Source organism: Lygodium microphyllum, chromosome 25, assembly GCF_053477565.2.
Source record: "Lygodium microphyllum isolate KBCC chromosome 25, Lygodium_microphyllum_v1.1.10, whole genome shotgun sequence".
NCBI lineage: Eukaryota > Viridiplantae > Streptophyta > Polypodiopsida > Schizaeales > Lygodiaceae > Lygodium > Lygodium microphyllum.
The window spans coordinates 41,211,742-41,230,745 of record NC_141159.1 but is presented as its reverse complement, the minus strand read 5'-3'; the positions used below and the strand labels follow the sequence as shown (position 1 = coordinate 41,230,745).

The 19,004-nt window shown below is 41.8% G+C and overlaps 2 protein-coding genes across 4 annotated transcripts in view; one reads left to right on the top strand and one right to left on the bottom strand.

Annotated features, from left to right (window-relative positions):
• ETFQO (electron-transfer flavoprotein:ubiquinone oxidoreductase) overlaps positions 1-13,111 on the top strand; it is a 55,984-nt gene extending 42,873 nt beyond the window's left edge. For 2 of the 3 annotated variants that reach the window (XM_087667195.1, XM_087667197.1), the window contains exons 12-18: positions 4,231-4,367; positions 6,801-6,850; positions 7,033-7,099; positions 7,196-7,275; positions 8,094-8,222; positions 11,443-11,509; positions 12,360-13,110. In XM_087667195.1, the coding sequence (XP_087523321.1) occupies positions 4,231-4,367; positions 6,801-6,850; positions 7,033-7,099; positions 7,196-7,275; positions 8,094-8,222; positions 11,443-11,509; positions 12,360-12,443 (614 nt within the window). In that variant the 3' untranslated portion in view covers positions 12,444-13,110. Of the gene's footprint in view, positions 1-4,230; positions 4,368-6,800; positions 6,851-7,032; positions 7,100-7,195; positions 7,276-8,093; positions 8,223-11,442; positions 11,510-12,359 lie in introns of all 3 variants that reach the window. The other variant, XM_087667196.1, reaches the window with a different exon arrangement.
• Positions 13,112-13,997: 886 nt separating this feature from the next.
• On the bottom strand, positions 13,998-17,196 carry LOC148014125 (tubulin beta-1/beta-2 chain). The gene is made up of 3 exons (XM_087666259.1): positions 16,537-17,196; positions 15,502-15,771; positions 13,998-14,814 (listed from the first exon to the last, which is right to left on the bottom strand). Exons 1-3 carry the CDS (start codon positions 16,928-16,930, stop codon positions 14,144-14,146), a joined length of 1,335 nt encoding a protein of 444 aa, XP_087522385.1. The 5' UTR covers positions 16,931-17,196; the 3' UTR covers positions 13,998-14,143.
• Positions 17,197-19,004: the final 1,808 nt, after the last annotated feature.

The following is a 19,004-nucleotide window of genomic DNA, read 5'->3' as shown; positions in this document are numbered from 1 at the left end:
TGGTACTTTGGATTGAAAATCCCTCGTTCTCCCTTTGAGGATTAATGATGGTTTGCTAGGCCACTTTGGCTCAGAAATCCCTGGATCCATCCAGAACAGAGCATGGTGGTTTCATGATGGTTTGCTAGGCCACTTTAATAATTCCGTTGCTTTAAACGTTGGTGTTAGGTCTACATGTTGTAATGATTGCATTTGCAGTGGGATTTGTGAGTAGATACATGTCAAATCCTAGCAAGAAACATTAAGAAACAGTGAAATGCATCTTGAGGTACCTAAGTGGTACAAAAAAATATACGTATATGCTTTGGGAAGATTAGTAGTTGTGTACTTGAAAACACAAATATAAATGCATCTCGAGGTACATGAGTGGTACAAAGGATATGTGTATATGCTTTGGGACGATTAGTAGTAGTGCACTTCGAAACACAAGTGTAGACTATGTAGGGAATGTTGTCAACAAAAAGTCAACCATAAGATACATCTTTACCTTATTACAATGGTGCAATTTCATGGATGCCTCATTTGCAAAAATGTATCGCATTATCTTTTAGTCTCCACTCTTTCTTCATGATGCACCACAAAACTCTCAACATGTTGCTTTGAGAATCCTTGGATCCATCTGGATGATGATGATGGTTTGCTAGGCCATCATCATCATCCGGATGATGATGGCCTAGTAAACCATCAGCAAGCCATCATCATTTTGTTGATGATGGTTTGCTAGGCCACTTTGATTGGGGAATCCTTGGATTCATCCAAAACGAAGATAGGAAGTTCCAAACTATGTGGTAGAATGACACACGAAAGCAAAAGAGAAGCACAAATATGAAGTTATCTGATAGGCCACGACAAGGACTTGATTTACCATCGGGTTTGATTTGTGAGGGCAACGCAAGCTGTGCTCCAAAGGTCAGCTTCTGCCAAATGGAATCTAAGATTGGACAACTTTTGAGCTACTATGATGTTAAGTTCGACTTTGAACTCGAGATACTTGACTGTTTTTTCCCATTTGAAGCCTAAATGAACTTCCCAATCTATGATAAGTTGAGGTTTATAGAAAATCCAACTGATTTCTGCTAGTTGATTTTTGCACTTGTTGCAATGGAAAATACCTTCAAGGCAAATCTCACCTTCTCCAACATCCACTCATCATCGTCAAGTTGTAGGGCCATGCCATTTGTGTACTCTGAGTGTAGAAACCATGTCTCTATCCATAAAGGCAACTTGGGATTCCATGGGAGAGGAGAGAGAATACACAAAGATCAAAGCGGGTGTGAGCTTTGGTGAAGATGTCTGCCACATTATTGGTGGTAGGACAATAGAAAAGGCTGAGATCACCTGCATGCAACCTCTCTCTAACAAAGTGATAGTGGATCTCTATGTGTTTCGTGCATGCATGAAACATTGGGTTTTGTGCCACTGCAATGGTACTTTGACTATCAGTGAACAAAGGAGTAGGTTCCGTGACATATACATCTAAATTAGTTAACAAGCGTCTAAGCCATACACATTCAACTGTGGTAGTGAAAGATGCCTTGTATTCAGTTTCACATGATGATGTGGCAATAGTGGATTGTTTCTTGCTAAGCCAAGAGATGCAAGATGAGCCAAGAAAGAAACAATTACCACTAGTAGAGTGACGTGAATCATAATCACTAGCTCAATTTGAATCATTGTAAGCATGTAGTTCTAGTGGTTCCCCCTTGGCATAAAGCAATCCAAGAGTCCTAGTATCCTGCTCCCTGCAAGTAATGAAAAATACACTTGATAGCTTGCCAATGTGACATGTGTGGCTGGTGCATATATCTGTTTAGGGCTGAAATTGCAAACTGAATGTCTAGCCTTGTGTTGCATAGGTAAATGAGACATCCAATTGTTGGAGCATATATTTGTTTATTAAACAAATCACTGTCATCATGCAAGGACAACTTGAGTCCAGGTTCCATTGGTGTACAAACTGGCTTGCAATCCTGTAAGCCAAACCCCTCAAGAAGTCTACCAATGTATCTAGACTATGATAATCCAATGTCTCTAGCATCATGAATGAACTGAATGTCCAAGTAATAGTGCAAAGGCCCCAAATCTAACATCTCAAAAGGTTGCTGCAAATTTTGTTTGAATGCTTAAATTTGATCAGCATGTGTCCTTGTAAGTAGAAGATCATCAACATAAAGACATAGGACCAGCAAGGATCCCCCCTTTTTATATGCATAAAATGTAGACTTTGATGAGCTGTTTATGAAACCTTGGCTGAGTAAAAAGGCCTCAATCTTTGCATACCAAGCACGGGGAGCTTGCTTCAAACCATACAAAGCCTTTTTCAGCTTGCACACCAAGTGTTCGGATTCCACAACTTCAAAACCAATGGGCTGCTGTATATACACTTCTTCTTGAAGTTCCCCATGTAAAAATGTAGTCTTTATATTAAGCTGGTGCACCGTCCATCCATAATGGGCAGCCAAAGCAACCATAGAGTGAATGGTAGTCATTTAGGATGTAGGAGCAAATGTCTCCTCGTAGTTAATGCCTTTCTTCTGTGCATAGCCTTTAGTCACAAGCTTGGCCTTATATTTGTCAATGGATCCATTTGCATTCCTTTTTAGCTTATAGATCCACTTTGTACCAATGACTCTCTTTCCAACAGGCAAGGACATTAAATCCCATGTTTGATTCTTTATGATAGAATCAAACTCAGCTTGCATTGCTACCATCCAATGCACACTATGTTGTGCATTCTCAAAACATTCAAGCTCCTCATCATCAAGTGTATGTGCTGCCATAACAAACTCCATTGTATGTGCACCATCATGTATACGAGCTTGCCTTCTAGTATAACCAGCAATAGGAGCATCCAAATGACTATCTTTCATAGTTTGCAAATACCATCTAGGCATCTTCGTAGCTTCCTGACTGTGTACAAGCTCTTGCTGAACTTCAAATTCAGCATCTTGTTGAATATTCAGATCAACCATAGGCTGATTTTCTGCATTACCCAATTGAGCAACTGGCCGAACATTAAGTTCACTCGTTGAAGCTTCAATTATATCACCAAAAGAAATGGGCAACCCCTTCAAATACATCATTGGTAGCTTGGTATATGTCAAAACCAGCAAGGGACAATTCTGATTTTTCATTGAAAACCACATCCCTATTGACAAATACCTTTTTAGAGATAGGATCATATAATCTATATCCTTTGCTCTCATTGGTGTATCCCACAAAAATGCATTTAACAACCTTGTTATCCAACTTCTTTTTTAGTACCTTGGGAATGTGTGTATACGCAAGACACCCAAAAGTACGGAAATGTCCAACAGAAGGTTCCCGATTGTTCCAACCCTCAAAAGGTGTGACATTCTTTAATGCCCGGGGAGGTGCGATGGCCAGTCAGTGGGGGACGCAGTTTGATGGGGTTACAGGGGCGAGGGCAGCGGCACATTGGTAGGAGCTCGACTCTTTAAACGGAACATAAATTGTAGTAACAAGTACTCTTGCTCCATAAAGGATGTAGGAAAGAAGCATCCCATCTCACCAGTGACCAATGATGGGATGCACTTTCAAACCTGCTCCTTGTAATGAAGCACTCAATGTAAGAATGGGTCTTCTAGAACAATTGTTTGTAGAGATTAGTAGCCAGCCCCATCATCTCCTTCAGGTAGGGTTGTACTCTATTGTATTGGTTGCTATGACTATGAATCTGGTCCCTAGTCATGCTGGGCTAGTGTTCGTGGAAGAACTCTTTGCACATATTGTTTCCTTTACATATCCAAGACACAATAGAGGTGCAGAAAGAGAAATCTATCCTTCGTTCCTCTATGGTCGTTAAGGCAGCTCACATTGTTATGATTTACCTCTTGCATCTATAGGGTATGGTCTCCTGGGGTATTTGTGTAGCAACCTTTGGATGGGTGCTAGATCGCGATGCTGTCCTCTACTCCTCTAGCATTATCGCCATGCTTGGAGGGCCTCCTTGTATATCTTGTTTGGCTTTCCCAAGGCTTATGCCACATACTTTGCTATCTTTGATCTCTTGCTCCCAATCTTTGGCACAAAATTGCCTGATCTATCTATGCACCTCCTCATGCTGATAGATCAAATCCAGAATCTGTTGTTCAAGATGTATTAATGTCAAAGATTTCATTATGCTGAACGTCACATGTATGTGTGTAGACTTACTACCATTATCGTGTTTGGATTCCATATATCTCAACATATTGGATTTGAATGTAGGAATCCTTGCTGCTGAAGCAGCATTTTCAGCACTTGTTGATACATCCAACCAGCAACCAGACATTGAAGGATATTGGAGTGCTTTGAAGAAATCTTGGATTTGGGACGAACTTTATAGGGCCAGAAATTTCAGACCTGTAAGTATGGACATGAATTAATCATGATGGATGAAACATGCCTTATTTGATCCTTATGCTTGAAGGATAAACTGTTTACGAATACCTTTTTTAAAACATCCCGATTCCAGAATTGGGAATAAAAGCTGCAACTGATATGAGCATTGGAGACCTAAAATGACCTAGAAAAATGAAGCAGTACTAAGCTTGACCATGTAATGGTAGGTGTAGCATTGCCAGAAGCAGAAGTTTATGCTAGTTTGTAAAGCTCACCAAGTTTGCAAAGATAGGAATATTCTGAGATATGTCACTGCTGCACACAGTTGATACTATCCACGTATGGAAGCCATGCACGAGTACATAATGGAATGCATAATGTCCAATTTGGATTTGCAAACTTACACTTGTTTATACAAATAAATATTTGGCACTCAGAGGCTTGGATTGCACAGTCTTTACACTCTAATTTTCCAACAATTTGTATTAGGGCAGATTTCATCATACTGCAGAACTAAGCCTGGCCGTATCACCTTTGTGAGCTTGGGTTTTCAGCTTCTGAGTATTCGCATCATGTTTGCTTGTTTTCAAGAGAGGGTCCTTCTATCAGCTAATGCAAAAGGTGCAAACACCCTGGGGCTTGCTGCCCTATGGGATCAGTAGAATATGTAACAAAGCCCAAAGGCTAAAGAACAGGGGAAGGAGGAAAGAATCATTGTGGGGGATGATATTCTCAATGGATATCATGATCATGCTTTGTTAGAAATGGTTTAGGTGTTCAGATGGCAAGAAAAGCCCTATGCTGTTTGTGGCATGGTGTGATGTAATTTGTGAAGATGAGGTGCTCTTATTGAGCGGATGAAATACTCAGCAGCTATGGCTCAAACATGAGATGGATCGTCTGTATCTGTCTGCAGAGGCAGCCAAAAGAGGTGAAACAGTGGAGTAATGTGTCAGTGCATATTTGTCTGTCTCTTCAGAAAGTGCTATGTTGTGTTGCATACCACCACATGGACAGTTCAAAAAATGTTCCTCAAAGTGCCTGTGGAGGTCAAATCAACCTGTAAATTCCTCTACCTCTCATAGAGTGCTGTCAAATGAGTGGGACCTGACACCACATTTTACTTATGGTTTGAAGGTTCTCTGCCAAGTTGGTTGCCACATGCCCAAGCTAAAAATCTAGAGAATACCAACAATTCACCACATAGTGTCAGGGAGATGATTAGAGGAAGCACAAGGAGTTGAACCTACTAATCTATTCTTTGTGAATTGCTAATGACTAGCATAAGAACATTCAATGATGATGAGATTGAGATTGAGCAGGATTATCTCAAGTGCACTTAAACTCAGAAAGGTATCAGTGGTCCTGAACATGATGCTAAAAATAAGTGGGCTTTTGAAGCACCAAGTTGTTAGCTGAATTAAGTTGTGTGAATGACCTTGTCTATCTTGAGGAATCTCAAAAGCTCAATTAAGTTTAAGGCATGTCCCAAGGGACCAATAATTTGCATTATGTTATACTGACACCATTATGAACTGTGTTTGAGGTGAAGCAGAAGTGGATGTTGGAGGCATAGGGGAGGAGAGGGAGAGAAGAAGAGCTGAGGTGGAGAGTCAAGGAAGGTTAGGGAAGAAAACGTGGGACATGTCAGGAGGAGAGAGGTGGGCAAGCTTGTAGCTTGGCGAGGGGGATTAGGAAGCCCATGGTTTGGTAAGTGCACTGTTCTAAGGGCTAATGAATAGCATATGGTATGCTTATGGGAGGGTCTTTTTTTTGGTTGAGGGCAGTGAGTACTGTTGAGGTAAATAGAGGAGGAAGCAGGGAGGTTGAAAGGGGAGAGCGAGGTGAAGGGAGTGAAAGAGGGGGGAAGGGGAAGGGAGGGAGGGGAAGAGGAAGGGATGAAAGAGGTAGTGTGGAAGGATGATGAGTTGTCGATGAAGGACGCATGGAGGAGGAGAACATTACCAGTGGGATGTCTTTAATAGAATGCATGGAGGAGGAGAGGGACATTACCACTGAGATGTCTTTAATAGAATTTCTCTTGGGGAAAAAACTAGCTGAACTGAGGGAGGCCCTTGTTATTTCTTGCACACAGATTTTGATCAGTGGCAATTATATCCATATTTTACTTCTCACCAAGTTGTTAAATCTTCTTATATCATATTAATTTCTTTGTAAGCCTATAATCATAGCACATGCCTATGTAAGGGGTACAGGTATATACACATATGAATGTAGTCTTTCTGTTTGAATTTAGTCTAGGCCCTTGCAATTTGCTCTTATGGTGGTCTGTATCCTGGATGAAGATCATCATCTAATTTGGATGAAGGGAAGCTTTGAATTTTGTGATACAAAATTTTATTTGACTTTTGCTCATTTTTTTGTTGATAGATCTTGTGGGCTAAAGCCATGGATATTGATAATGCAAAATTTAATATGTCGATAAATTTTGGCAGGCTTTTAAGTATGGGCTGTTTCCAGGGTTGACAATTTCTGCATTTGAGCAGTAAGCAATTCTAAGTGATCTGTTTTAATTTTGCATGACTTCACACCTTCTCGAGTTGTTACAGTATTTCATCTGCTAAAGTAAAGCTCTTCCTTTAACGTGTGGCATGTGTTTTCCCTGCTTGATTGAAGAATTTGAGAGTATTTATGGTGAAATCTGATCGCTCTTTTTCTCATATACAGCTACATCTCCAAAGGAAAGTTACCTTGGACTCTAAAGCACAAGGAGCCTGATCACGAAGCTACAGAGGTGCTATTACTTTAAAAGATTGGTCATATAATTTGCTTGATTTCATCAGCCAGGATTTCCTGCCAAAGCTAACACATGATTCATCTGCCTCATCAGATTGCACTGCTTCACAAGCCTATAACATATCCTAAGCCTGATGGAGAGGTTTCATTTGACTTGCTGTCTTCACTGTTCAGGTTTGCTTTTATTTCAAGCATATATGTTGGGCACTGATTCCATCGTCGTTTTGTACAGGCTGTTCCGTAAGCACTTTTGATTGCTTTTTCCTGCATCTAAAATTTATTGTAGAAAAATTGACATTAAGCGCTCATGCAATGTGTGCATGTGTGTGGCTGCATAATGCATTTATATGTGGAGATTTGATTAATGCATCAATGTCTTCAAATAACACAACTGGAGATTCTTGTATCGGATTGGGCAACATGTTTCATCATAATGCTCTCAGTGATGTATTTACAAGATTGGATTATCTTGTTTGCTGCATGCAAATCAACACAATCAGTCATTATGTTTGTAAAATGTGGTGATTCTGCTCAGTTGCTTTTCTGATCACGCTCCTTTATGGTTGGGACTCTTTTTTGGAATGGAAATGACAAAATTAGTAATCTGAAAATGCATGATGGACCAAGCATTCTTAATATGTTGTTAGCCTTTGAAAATGCAGTCCATAATTTATAATGTAAAGAAATTACTCTCCAAAATTGTATGGTGGGCTGGACATTTTATACATACTATCATGTTCTGCCAAAAAAGGCCACAATGCTGCATTCCTTCTTGCTCCAGGAACTGCCTTGTATGGTAGGATCCTTGTGTGATGACTTTTGCATTGACTCCTTGAGACATGGCAGATTTCTGATTGGGAGATTGTATTTAGAAACATGACTCGTAAAAAATATCTGGCTATTTTTGTATGCAATTCATTTTTTCATCAGTTTTTGGTGCTTTCCTTAAAATCAGAAGTAATACCAACAAATTGTTACATTTGTTACATCAGAAGTAATACCAACCATGATCATGACCAACCTGCACATCTGCGATTGAGGGATCAAAGTATACCTGAAAGGTTGAATCTTCCAAAATATGCAGGCCTTGAGTCACACTACTGCCCTGCTCGTGTGTATGAGTAAGTTCACTCTTAAATCTTTCACTCTTCCTTGCTGCAAACTTACGTCTCACGTGTGGTGATTACTTGTGCAACTAGAACATGAAGTATCAGGTAAGTGCAATCAATCTTGGGCAATGTGGTCCTGAAAGTCTAAGCACGAGCATTTAGTAGTCTTTGCTACATAGGCTATGCTTTATACTTCTTTTCCTTGTGTTTGTGCATATGGCGATATTGTTCAGGTCTTGGGGCTGATGGAAAAACGTGCATAAAGAGGTTCATACACATCACAATGTGCTTGTGGTGTGATAACCCTGTTAGGGCAAGAGAATGATCCACTTTGACTACAATCAGTGCCTCCACTTTCAATCTGTCAATCCACTTGAAGCACAAAATGGAACAAATCTACAAGACAAGCAGGTACACACCACAATGCAGGATAAGTGATTCTCTTGCCTCTAGGTTAGGCAAGCTTTGTGCCTTTGGGAACAACCTAATAGGTGAGTGGGCCCCATGGGGGCTTTGTGCCTCTGCCACCTAACTTCTCTCATGGGCTGTGCTTCCACAATTTCTATTTCCATCATCTCCTCAATTTTGATTGCATTTGAGGTGGGCAATGGTCTGTACCCATTTGTGATGCCATCATTCCTTCCTTCAGGTGTTTTCTTTTCATGATGCATGATAGGCCATATGCCTTAGTTGCCAAAATAGTGCAGCTTGTACCCTTCCGGAGTGGCAGGTCAACTATGCATCCATTGTTGTAACCGCCTTTTTTGTGACCTTTATGAGATGAGAGATCCTAAACAAAGACGTGGGGAGAAGCCAGTGCAGCTTGTTCCCTTCTGTAGCAGGTCAACTATGCATCCATTGTTGTAACCTCCTTTTTTGTGGCCTTTGTGAGATGGGAGATCCTAAACAAAGACGTGGGGAGAAGCCAAAGGGAGGCATGAAGACAGCAACCGCATATTGGAGGGGTCTACACCTATGGGAACTGTGACAAGAACTGTGCTACTTGTGAAAAAGACAAGTACACACAGAAGAAATAACTATCTAGATGATGAAGAAGCGGAACAGGGAGCTCAAAAGATATTGCAATGGGGAAATGAGTTTGAACCAATCCTGTTTCAAATTTAAGGTACCAAAGAAAAGGGGCATCACCCAACCCAGGATAACTTCAAGAATGAGGCAAAGTGTGACAACTTAGTCCAGTCCACTCAAAAGTACTTCATAGTTCAAGCAAGCTAAGAAAATCCTAGGAAAAGGTGCTATGCAATGGGATTGTACCATCAGTCCAAAGAGGCAAGCTACTTGAACCAGCAATCTAAGGCGAGGAATCAAGAAAAATCAAGTAAGTGGCTAGAAAACAGCCAAACTCATTGATTTACCTGCGTGGGCAAAGCCATGGCAACCATCATCTCATGTTTACCTACATCTAGAAGACTTCAAGTCATGAAGAATGCTAAGGGGAACAGCATTCAAGAAGCAAATGCATGGGATGCACCTGCAAGGCATGGCACAATATGGCTAACCCTTTGGTCTAACACGTCCCACTCAAAGTAGCATAATACTGGGAGTCATAGCTCCAATATTAGGATGCAAGAATATCATCAATCCAATCAAAAGATGATAGTATAGTGAAGTCTCCACTCCACAATTTTAAGGAAGTTGCGGTGGATTCAGATCGAATACACAAAAGCCTTGTTCTATATTCTTCTAATGGAATCATAGTTAACGCGACATAGATGACTGACATTGACCAACCTGATGTCAAGTTAGGGGTGCAACATTGCTGGTGCCAAAGTACTGTTAAGCTATCAAAGATTTAGCCTAAATTAATCTCATAATTTCTAGTTAATTTGTCAGGATCCTGTACAACCTCAAAACACAATTAGAGACAATTAAATAAAAAAGTCCAAACTCTAGAATTTACTCTACTAAGAACTTTGTTAAGGAAGATTGGCTTCAAAATTTCTATAAAGGGGGATATGGGCAAGCCATTTTCTCATCCTACTTTTCCACACTTTCCTCACCAGCTCCATTGCCATCATCGCTTCCACCATTCATCAGCTATCATCACCCAACCCTAGTGTCTGCATTTAACCTTCTACCCTCATGACAGCCCTAGGAGCTGAGGTGACTGCTGCTGCCCTGCAATCTCCTACTGAAGAGCAACGTGCATGGAGAACCTCCCCCAAGAGCGGTTAGTTCTCTGTCCAAGAGTGTGTTCGGACTCTGATCCCAAATAGTGATCAAAGAGAAGAGACTGCCTCTTCTCCTCTTTGATTGCAGTCAGCAGTAGCTGATGAACACCAGATAATACAGATTTCCAGGATCTGATGATATAGCTGCAAAATTGACATCAAAAGTCCTCCCTAGGTCTTTGGTTCTGATGTCCTAAGATCAAATGAGTGCTAGGCTGTGATGGTCCTCCATATGTAGGTATAGTGGACTGAAGCCCCCATAGCAAAAGTTTCTTCTATGGCTCCTCACCTAGAAGAAGATCCCTAATAATGAGCTTAACCAGTAAGGCTCTACTTTGACTGTTGTTAAAAATTTGCCTCTATGTTAACATGGAACTGGTCCCATTAACATTTGAAGAACCTGCATTTGAGCTAAATATGAAACTAGCTGCACCAGTCCAGGCCTCAATCTTGGATCCCCGCTGTGTGAAGCTGGCACTTTTATGACTGACCTGCATGTGCGTACATTGACAGTGCAGTTTACCCTGTTACATTTGGAGTTAAAAATATGAAAATGTGCCACTACAGGGCTGTGACTGGACATGTGGCCTCACTATCAGAAAATGCCCATAGCAAGCTGATATGTAACATAAGCCCTCTGCTCTAGTTATTTGGGTCTATGATATTCCCAAGTCTCCCAGGAGAGGTCATTGCTCCATGGACGGATATCATCTACACCATCCCGGTTGTGCCCACATCATGATCCCCCTTCTTCTATTCTTGTAGCCCTGTGCTTTTTTGTAGCCTTTTGGCTTCATGTGTTTTTTCTACCTGTTGGGTCTGCTTGGTTGGCCAGAATGCCCTTTCATTAATTCAAAGTTCTTCGCACACACACAGAGAGAGAGAGAGAGAGAGAGAGAGAGAGAGAGCTGTGTCATTTTCAATGTTGACCTGATGGTCTGATGTAAATATTTACTACCTAATTCAATTATCTTCACAAAGAGAGAGAGAGAGAGAGAGAGAGAGAGAGAGAGAGAGATTTTTGGTTTGTACATGTCCAGGTATGTGACAAATGAGAAAGGGGAGACACGATTGCAGATCAATGCACAGAACTGTCTTCATTGCAAGGTGAGCCCTGATTTTTACCAGATTAATGACTTCCTGAAATGGAAAACTTGTAGTTTGTGTTGAATAAAGATGGAAATGGAGAAAAGGACGCCCATTTTCTGCTGATATTTTTAAAAGTAGTAGTATTGAAGCAAGACAGGTTGTGCTATTGTATATTCATATGTTTTGATAGCGGTATTGAAACTTAGATGTCATAATGTTTATCACCTGCCTTACATTTGCTCTCTCATCCACCCTCATAAGTGTACCCCCTTGTGCACTGTATGCATGTAATGCATCACCTTCTATTTAATCCTTCTAAAACAGTGAAATTTCACTGTTTTCATGTGAATTCCACCTGTCCTGAAAATTTTAATTGATAAAACAAAGACTAGCATGTATGTAGAACTAGGACGCTATCTAGAGTTCATCCTTCATGCTCATTATTTGTTTCTGCACCTTTGAAACTTTCGGTTCAGAATGTATATCAACTATTGGGAGAATATCTGATAGTTTATAAGACAAAGGTTGATCCTGTGGATTGGGAAGCATCAAAGCACATGATTGGAACTCAACTAGTTTAGCGAGGACACTTAACTGCACCTGAATGGCTCCAGAGAATTTCTTTAGTTACACTGAATTATGCATGTAGCAAAACCTCGTTTGACATTGATTCTTCTAATAAAACTGTTAGATGGAGGCATGTGATATTAAAGATCCATCAGAGAGCAGCACATGAATGGCTCCTTTCTTTTTGATACTGTTTTCAAGCCTTTAGTGTAGAGAACTTGCTTTAGTTACAGTGAATTGTGCATGTAGCAATAACTCATTTGATATTGATTATTCTTCTAATAAAACTATCGATATGTAGGCTTGTGATATTAAGGATCCATCACAGAACATCGAGTGGACTGTGCCTGAAGGAGGTGGTGGTCCAAAGTATTCCTTAATGTAAATGATTTGTAGATGACCGTCAGCAGAAATAACTTAAAGGATTCATCACAGAACATCGAGTGGACTGTGCCTGAAGGAGGCGGTGGTCCAAAGTATTCCTTAATGTAACAATTTGTAGATGACCGTCAGCAGAAATGACTTAAAGGATTCATCACAGAACATCGAGTGGACTGTGCCTGCAAATCCATCACAGAACATCGAGTAGACTGTGCCTGAAAGAGGTGGTGGTCCAAAGTATTCCTTAATGTAACAATTTGTAGATGAACGTCAGCAGAAAGAACTTAAAGGATGCATCACAGAACATCGAGTGGACTGTGCCTGAAGGAGCTGGTGGTCCAAAGAATTCCTTTTAAATGTAACAATTTGTAGATGACCAGAGCAGAAAGAACAGATCATGGAATGTTTTTCCAGATATCCCTGTTCATTGTAAATTACAGTCAGGAGGGCCAATGCCTTCGTAAATATTTGTAAATGATCAATTCTTTATTACCAAAACATCAATGATCATTGATGACTTTCCAAAAATGAGATTTGTATCTTGCCCTACACATTTTTTCTGTATATGACATACAGGAAAATGTATCTACAGATGGAGAAAGCTCCAGCAAATATGAAATTAAAGATTGGAAACCACAGCTGTGAACTATACGTAATGTACCATTGTTTGAAAAGTATTTGGAATCTTTTAAAGATCTTGTGCTTACTTTGAAGTTTGAAATCTATGTACTGTTGTAGGAGTCTGGAGAAGGATTTGGAATCTTTTAAAATTTTTGTGCCTATTTTGAACTTTGGAATCTTTTTTAGACTGTGTGAGTCGTGACTATATTAAACTTTGTAAGTCATAAATTTTTTTTACACATGCAGGAGTTCTATAGAATGTAGCAGTCCTATTAAATCAGTACAGGAAAAAAGATTTTTGGGAATTGGTTACCGTTGGAACGTTTTAGACACCTTTGTAGGTAAAATGAGCCTAAGAACGATCACGATTTACAACGGCTTCAACATTTCAAGGTTGCAAATTACAATGAGCCTACGAACGGTCCCGAATAACAATGGCTTTGACTTTTAAGGTTGCAAATTACGTTGAAAATTCCATGAAACATATCCTTCAGTTTGTTAAGTACGTATCATACTTAGAGAGAGAGAGAGAGAGAGAGAGAGAGAGAGAGAGAGTTGCGCCTCACTGACGTTTTATTAGAAGCTAGTAATTATAGTACAGTGCATGATTATACTCTCGGAGATATAATATAGGAGCTAACAGGAGGTTTTATTTGATGTATATAGATGGAGTTCAAATTGATAGTAGATAACGATGGATTAGTACGAGGGATAAGTAAAGCAGAGAGATGATCGAGTAGGTTAAGAGGGAGGGGAGCTAATGATAGAAGAGTATTAATGGAAGCGGGTTTCGGAGGGTTTAATTTAAAGGGTGATTGATGAAGAATTAATGGTGAAGCATGTGATGATGATATGATGCAGGGAGTAGTAATCTAGAACGATGAGATTGATGGAGGATTGCAGTTAGTGAGCAAATTGATGGTGGTGGTGCTGGTGGATATATTGTGTGGTGATCTGTGTAGCCATGAATATGGTGGTGATTGATGATAATATATTGGGTGGTGGTGGTGATGATGATCTGTGTAGCTAGCTAGCTATGATAATGATGATTTTTGTGGGGGACTGAAGCTGCCAGCGAGGCAGCTAGGCAGCTTCGGCTTCCTCCTCCTCGAACTCGCCCTCCTCGTCGGCGGAGGCGTCCTGGTACTGCTGGTACTCGGAGACGAGGTCGTTCATGTTGCTCTCAGCCTCGGTGAACTCCATCTCGTCCATGCCCTCGCCGGTGTACCAGTGCAAGAAGGCCTTGCGGCGGAACATGGCGGTGAACTGCTCGGAGACGCGCTTGAACATCTCCTGGATGGAGGTGGAGTTGCCGATGAAGGTGGCGGACATCTTGAGGCCCTTGGGGGGGATGTCGCAGACGCTGGACTTGACGTTGTTGGGGATCCACTCCACGAAGTAGGACGAGTTCTTATTCTGCACGTTCAGCATCTGCTCGTCCACCTCCTTGGTGCTCATGCGCCCCCGGAACATCGCCGACGCCGTCAGGTAGCGCCCATGCCGCGGGTCCGCCGCGCACATCATGTTCTTGGCGTCCCACATCTGCTGCGTCAGCTCCGGCACCGTCAGCGCCCGGTACTGCTGCGATCCCCGCGACGTCAGCGGCGCGAACCCCACCATGAAGAAGTGCAGCCGCGGGAATGGCACCAGGTTCACCGCCAGCTTCCGCAGGTCTGAGTTTAGCTGCCCCGGGAAGCGCAGACAGCACGTCACCCCGCTCATCGTCGCCGAGATCAGATGGTTCAAGTCCCCGACTGCACCATAACGACAACAGACACTATCATCCCATCATATATACACTACTGCAGCATCCCATATGCAATGCATGTGACACACGAGTATCATTCAAGTAATCCCAATTCCATCATATATATCATTGCAGCATCAATCCAATGCATGTCGCACATGAGTGTAATTATTAAACCCATCCCGATTTCAATCCCATCATCTATATCATTGCAGCATCAATCCAATGCATCTGGCACATCAGTATAATTAACCAATCTAAGCTTTTGAAAATTAAGCCTCCCTGCTCACATTCGGCAATGCCTATATATATCGCCATGCATAGCATTGTATACTGATTGTATTCTATCCCATCGCCCTCCAGATCAGTGTTTTAATCCATGTATTTATTGTTCTTTAGTGTTTAGATGCATGTAATCTTCCATGCGACTGCATAGAGACTAGTAACCTCTTATGGAAGCCCAATGAAACTACGCATAAGGAGGATGTAATTGAATAACGATAGGAATTACATCGGATCACAATGATCTGCAATCTGTATACGTTAAACCATGCAAACTGTACGACATATTTGGATCACATTGCATAACAAATGGAAATTATGTTGATATGCGTGCGTATCAATAGGAACTGTGTGCGGGTTTGTTCTACCCATGCAAACTGTAGAGACTACGGAATGAGCATAGTGGCCTTACATGTTGGAGTAGTCAGCTTGAGAGTCCGGAAACAAATGTCGTAGAGGGCTTCGTTGTCGAGGACCATGCACTCGTCGGCGTTTTCTACCAGCTGATGCACGGAGAGGGTGGCGTTGTAAGGCTCGACGACTGTGTCAGACACCTTGGGTGAGGGCACGACAGAGAAAGTGACCATCATACGGTCCGGGTACTCCTCTCTGATCTTGGAGATGAGGAGGGTGCCCATGCCAGAGCCGGTGCCACCGCCCATGGAGTGGCACACTTGGAAGCCTGCAGGGTATATGCATTTACCACAGCCGCTGGTTATCCTTGAAAATTGGTGAATCGAGTATTATTGAGCACAGCAATCCTTAATGGAAGCACAAGAAATAGGGCATGAGTAAGTATTGAATATTGTCAAGAATTAGAGACCACAGGCAATCACGAAGCACATGGAATAGGGTATGAACAAGTGTTAAACATGGATACGGGATGAATAATCCAATTCTGAATGAATGAGAAAGGTAGATTACTGGCAACACAAGAATTGTCATAGCAATCAATGATGGATGCCTGATTGGATGAGGAATCAATCTATAATCATGAGTGTCTGGCTAATATATCTTGTTGCAAAGAAGCAATCGATCTGTAAAACACGAATAAAATTATGATACATTCAATACTAGCATCAATCAATGCGTGATAATGAAAGCACATGCTAAGCGTATTAGATTGATAAGGATTGAAGTGCAACTGTGCGGACACACCTAAGCAATATATTGGGCAGGTCAGTAGGAAGCACGGAGTCGAGGATGATGGGATTAAGGCGTATAACGAGCTCACCTGATAAACATGGGACTGTAATGACAATCATGGGTATTGTGAATGCTGGGTTAAATACAAATGTTAATGCTTGATGGATGAATACTAGGGAGATTATAATTATGAAGGATGGGATCATCAGAAGGACAATATACATTGAGAGAGAGAGAGAGAGAGAGAGAGAGAGAGAGAGAGAGAGAGTATAAAACGCTGATATAAGTACAGGACCCATACCCTGGAGGCAGTCGCAGCTCTCGGCCTCCTTGCGGACGACGTCGAGGACGGAGTCGATGAGCTCGGCGCCCTCAGTGTAGTGGCCCTTGGCCCAGTTGTTGCCGGCGCCGGTCTGGCCGAAGACGAAGTTGTCAGGGCGGAAGATCTGGCCGTAAGGCCCCGAGCGAACGCTGTCCATGGTGCCAGGCTCCAGGTCCATCAGCACGGCGCGGGGCACGTAGCGCCCGCCGCTGGCCTCGTTGAAGTAGACGTTGATGCGCTCCAGCTGCAGGTCCGAGTCGCCGTGGTACGTGCCCGTGGGGTCGATCCCGTGCTCGTCGCACACCACCTCCCAGAACTTGGCCCCGATCTGGTTCCCGCATTGCCCCCCCTGGATGTGCAGGATCTCTCTCATCTTGACGAATACTGATTAATATGTATATATACTTGCCCTTCTCTCTCTCTCTCTCTCTGATAATTGGGTTATCAGCTGGCCGCCCGAAGATAAGGATCGAGAGAGAGATTGATACAGGAATAAGAAGAAGAAGGAGGAGGACAAGAAGAAGAAGACGGGCGCTCTCTGTGGCCTAAGAGACGCGCGATTAAGAGAGCCCTGCCACCCTCGCCTCGTGTTTTAATACATGTCCCAGCCTCCCCCTTCGTGACTTTCAAGCCCTTCCTGCCATGCACGTATCATCTCGGCGACCAGGATTTCAGCGGACGGCAGTTGGGCTAACCGCTTCCCTTCCGTTGAGACGTGCGTCCATCCATCTCCCCCTTCGCATGATCGGATGTAGCCTTTCCGATCCCCCCCCGCCACCCACCCCCCCACAATGCTTTGGCACCCGAGATTTTCTAAACCTACTATGCACTATGAAATCCCCAATCTTTTCCTTATCATTTCCATGGATGTAGATCTAGAGAAGAAAATTACGCCACACACCCACAACAATATGTGCCCATCCCAAAGAAGGTGTTTGAGGGATTCTCCTCGGTAACATTTGCACATAGAATTTTGAATCCTCTTTTGTGAAGTTCCTCTCCAATCACAGTAGCAATAAGCTCAATTTTCTATAGAAAGAATCAACCTTAAAGAGGTAGCATTAATGACCAATTCAGCTATGAACTTTAGCTCAACAATAGGTAACTCCCACTTGCATATTCAATCCACCTCCATTTCCACTTTCTCTAAATTTCTAAGTTACTTTACAACAACCATAGTGCACAAAACTTGCATCACATTCTTGCCTTTTAATTGGAAAGGCAAAATCAAAGAGTTTTGTTGCCCATCATCTAATTGAAAGTTGATATACTTGCTAGCCACTACCTCCCAACAAATCTTCTAGATTTGGACAGCTTCTAGAGACTACAAGCCTCCTCAAAAGATCTCGCACCTCCCTCCTATTTAATCTTGTGGTATGCCTTGCAAAGTCCTTGCCTCACCCAATGTAGCACTCTTATCCACTATTTTAAACAAGGGACAGAGGCCCCTCTCCAAAATAAGTTTTTTTCTACCTTCATATTTGTATTACTTTTGCTCTACCTATCACTTTCCATGATCACTTTCTAGAATTTCATCATGTAAGCAATTGCGTCTTGCTTCTTGATCTTCTTTATTGGTCTACGTGATCATAAGGTCCATACCACTAAGACCCATGAATTTACCGAACTGTTAATTAATACCATTCAAAAGAGGAACTAGCATTTGTGCCTAAGGGCCATCATGCTACCAACATCTTTGAAGTAACTTTTCTTTAAGACCTTCCCTTCTTGTATATTTGTGAACTATAGGCCATCTTCAAACTTATCATTTTTTAGAGTTTCCATAGAAATTGGAGCTAGGTATCTACTTTTGTTGGCCCAAAGGAAAATTTCCACCATTGAGCCACATTCGCTTTGCAAACCTAAATTCCAATATATTAGGGGTAGGTAAAAGCACATCATGGTGTGATGCATAAAAGGAATGATGACCAACTTAGCACAACTCAATTACACTACCAAGTGCAAGCAACTTCCCAAAGGGGACATATCACATTATAGATCGGTTTGCAATGCAAAAGAGTTGATGCTCATATAAATTGGAAAGTACAATCTCAATATGGATGTAAGTTGGGCTATAACATCACATTCTTTAGGCCAAGTAGAACACTATACACAAGAGCATGCCCATAATAAACTCACTCAAAGATAAATAAGATGTCAATAGCTTTGGGAGGAAACCTTTTTGGTATAGGAATCACCTTAGGTATGATAAACATAAAGCAACTCTCTTTATCTAACACAATAGATCCTTCATATTCACAGTCCTCATCCAAGTAGATCACACTCTTGACATAATATATAGGGGTTTGAATAGGGGGTATACCAACCCCTGTAGCGAGATGAAATTTTCCTACTTAGCATGTAGTTGCTATTAGCATCGATATAAGTGTCACTACAAACAAATGCTTTTCGGTACACCTATAGTGATGCTTTTAGCTGCAACAACC

Excerpts from the sequence above, each read along its gene's own strand:
- LOC148014125 (XM_087666259.1), bottom strand. The coding sequence starts at position 16,930 with ATGAGAGAGATCCTGCACATCCAGGGGGGGCAATGCGGGAACCAGATC. Across the intron at positions 15,772-16,536 it reads GAGCTGCGACTGCCTCCAGG|GCTTCCAAGTGTGCCACTCC; the intron begins GTATGGGTCCTG and ends TATACCCTGCAG. Across the intron at positions 14,815-15,501 it reads CAAGCTGACTACTCCAACAT|TCGGGGACTTGAACCATCTG; the intron begins GTAAGGCCACTA and ends GTTATGGTGCAG.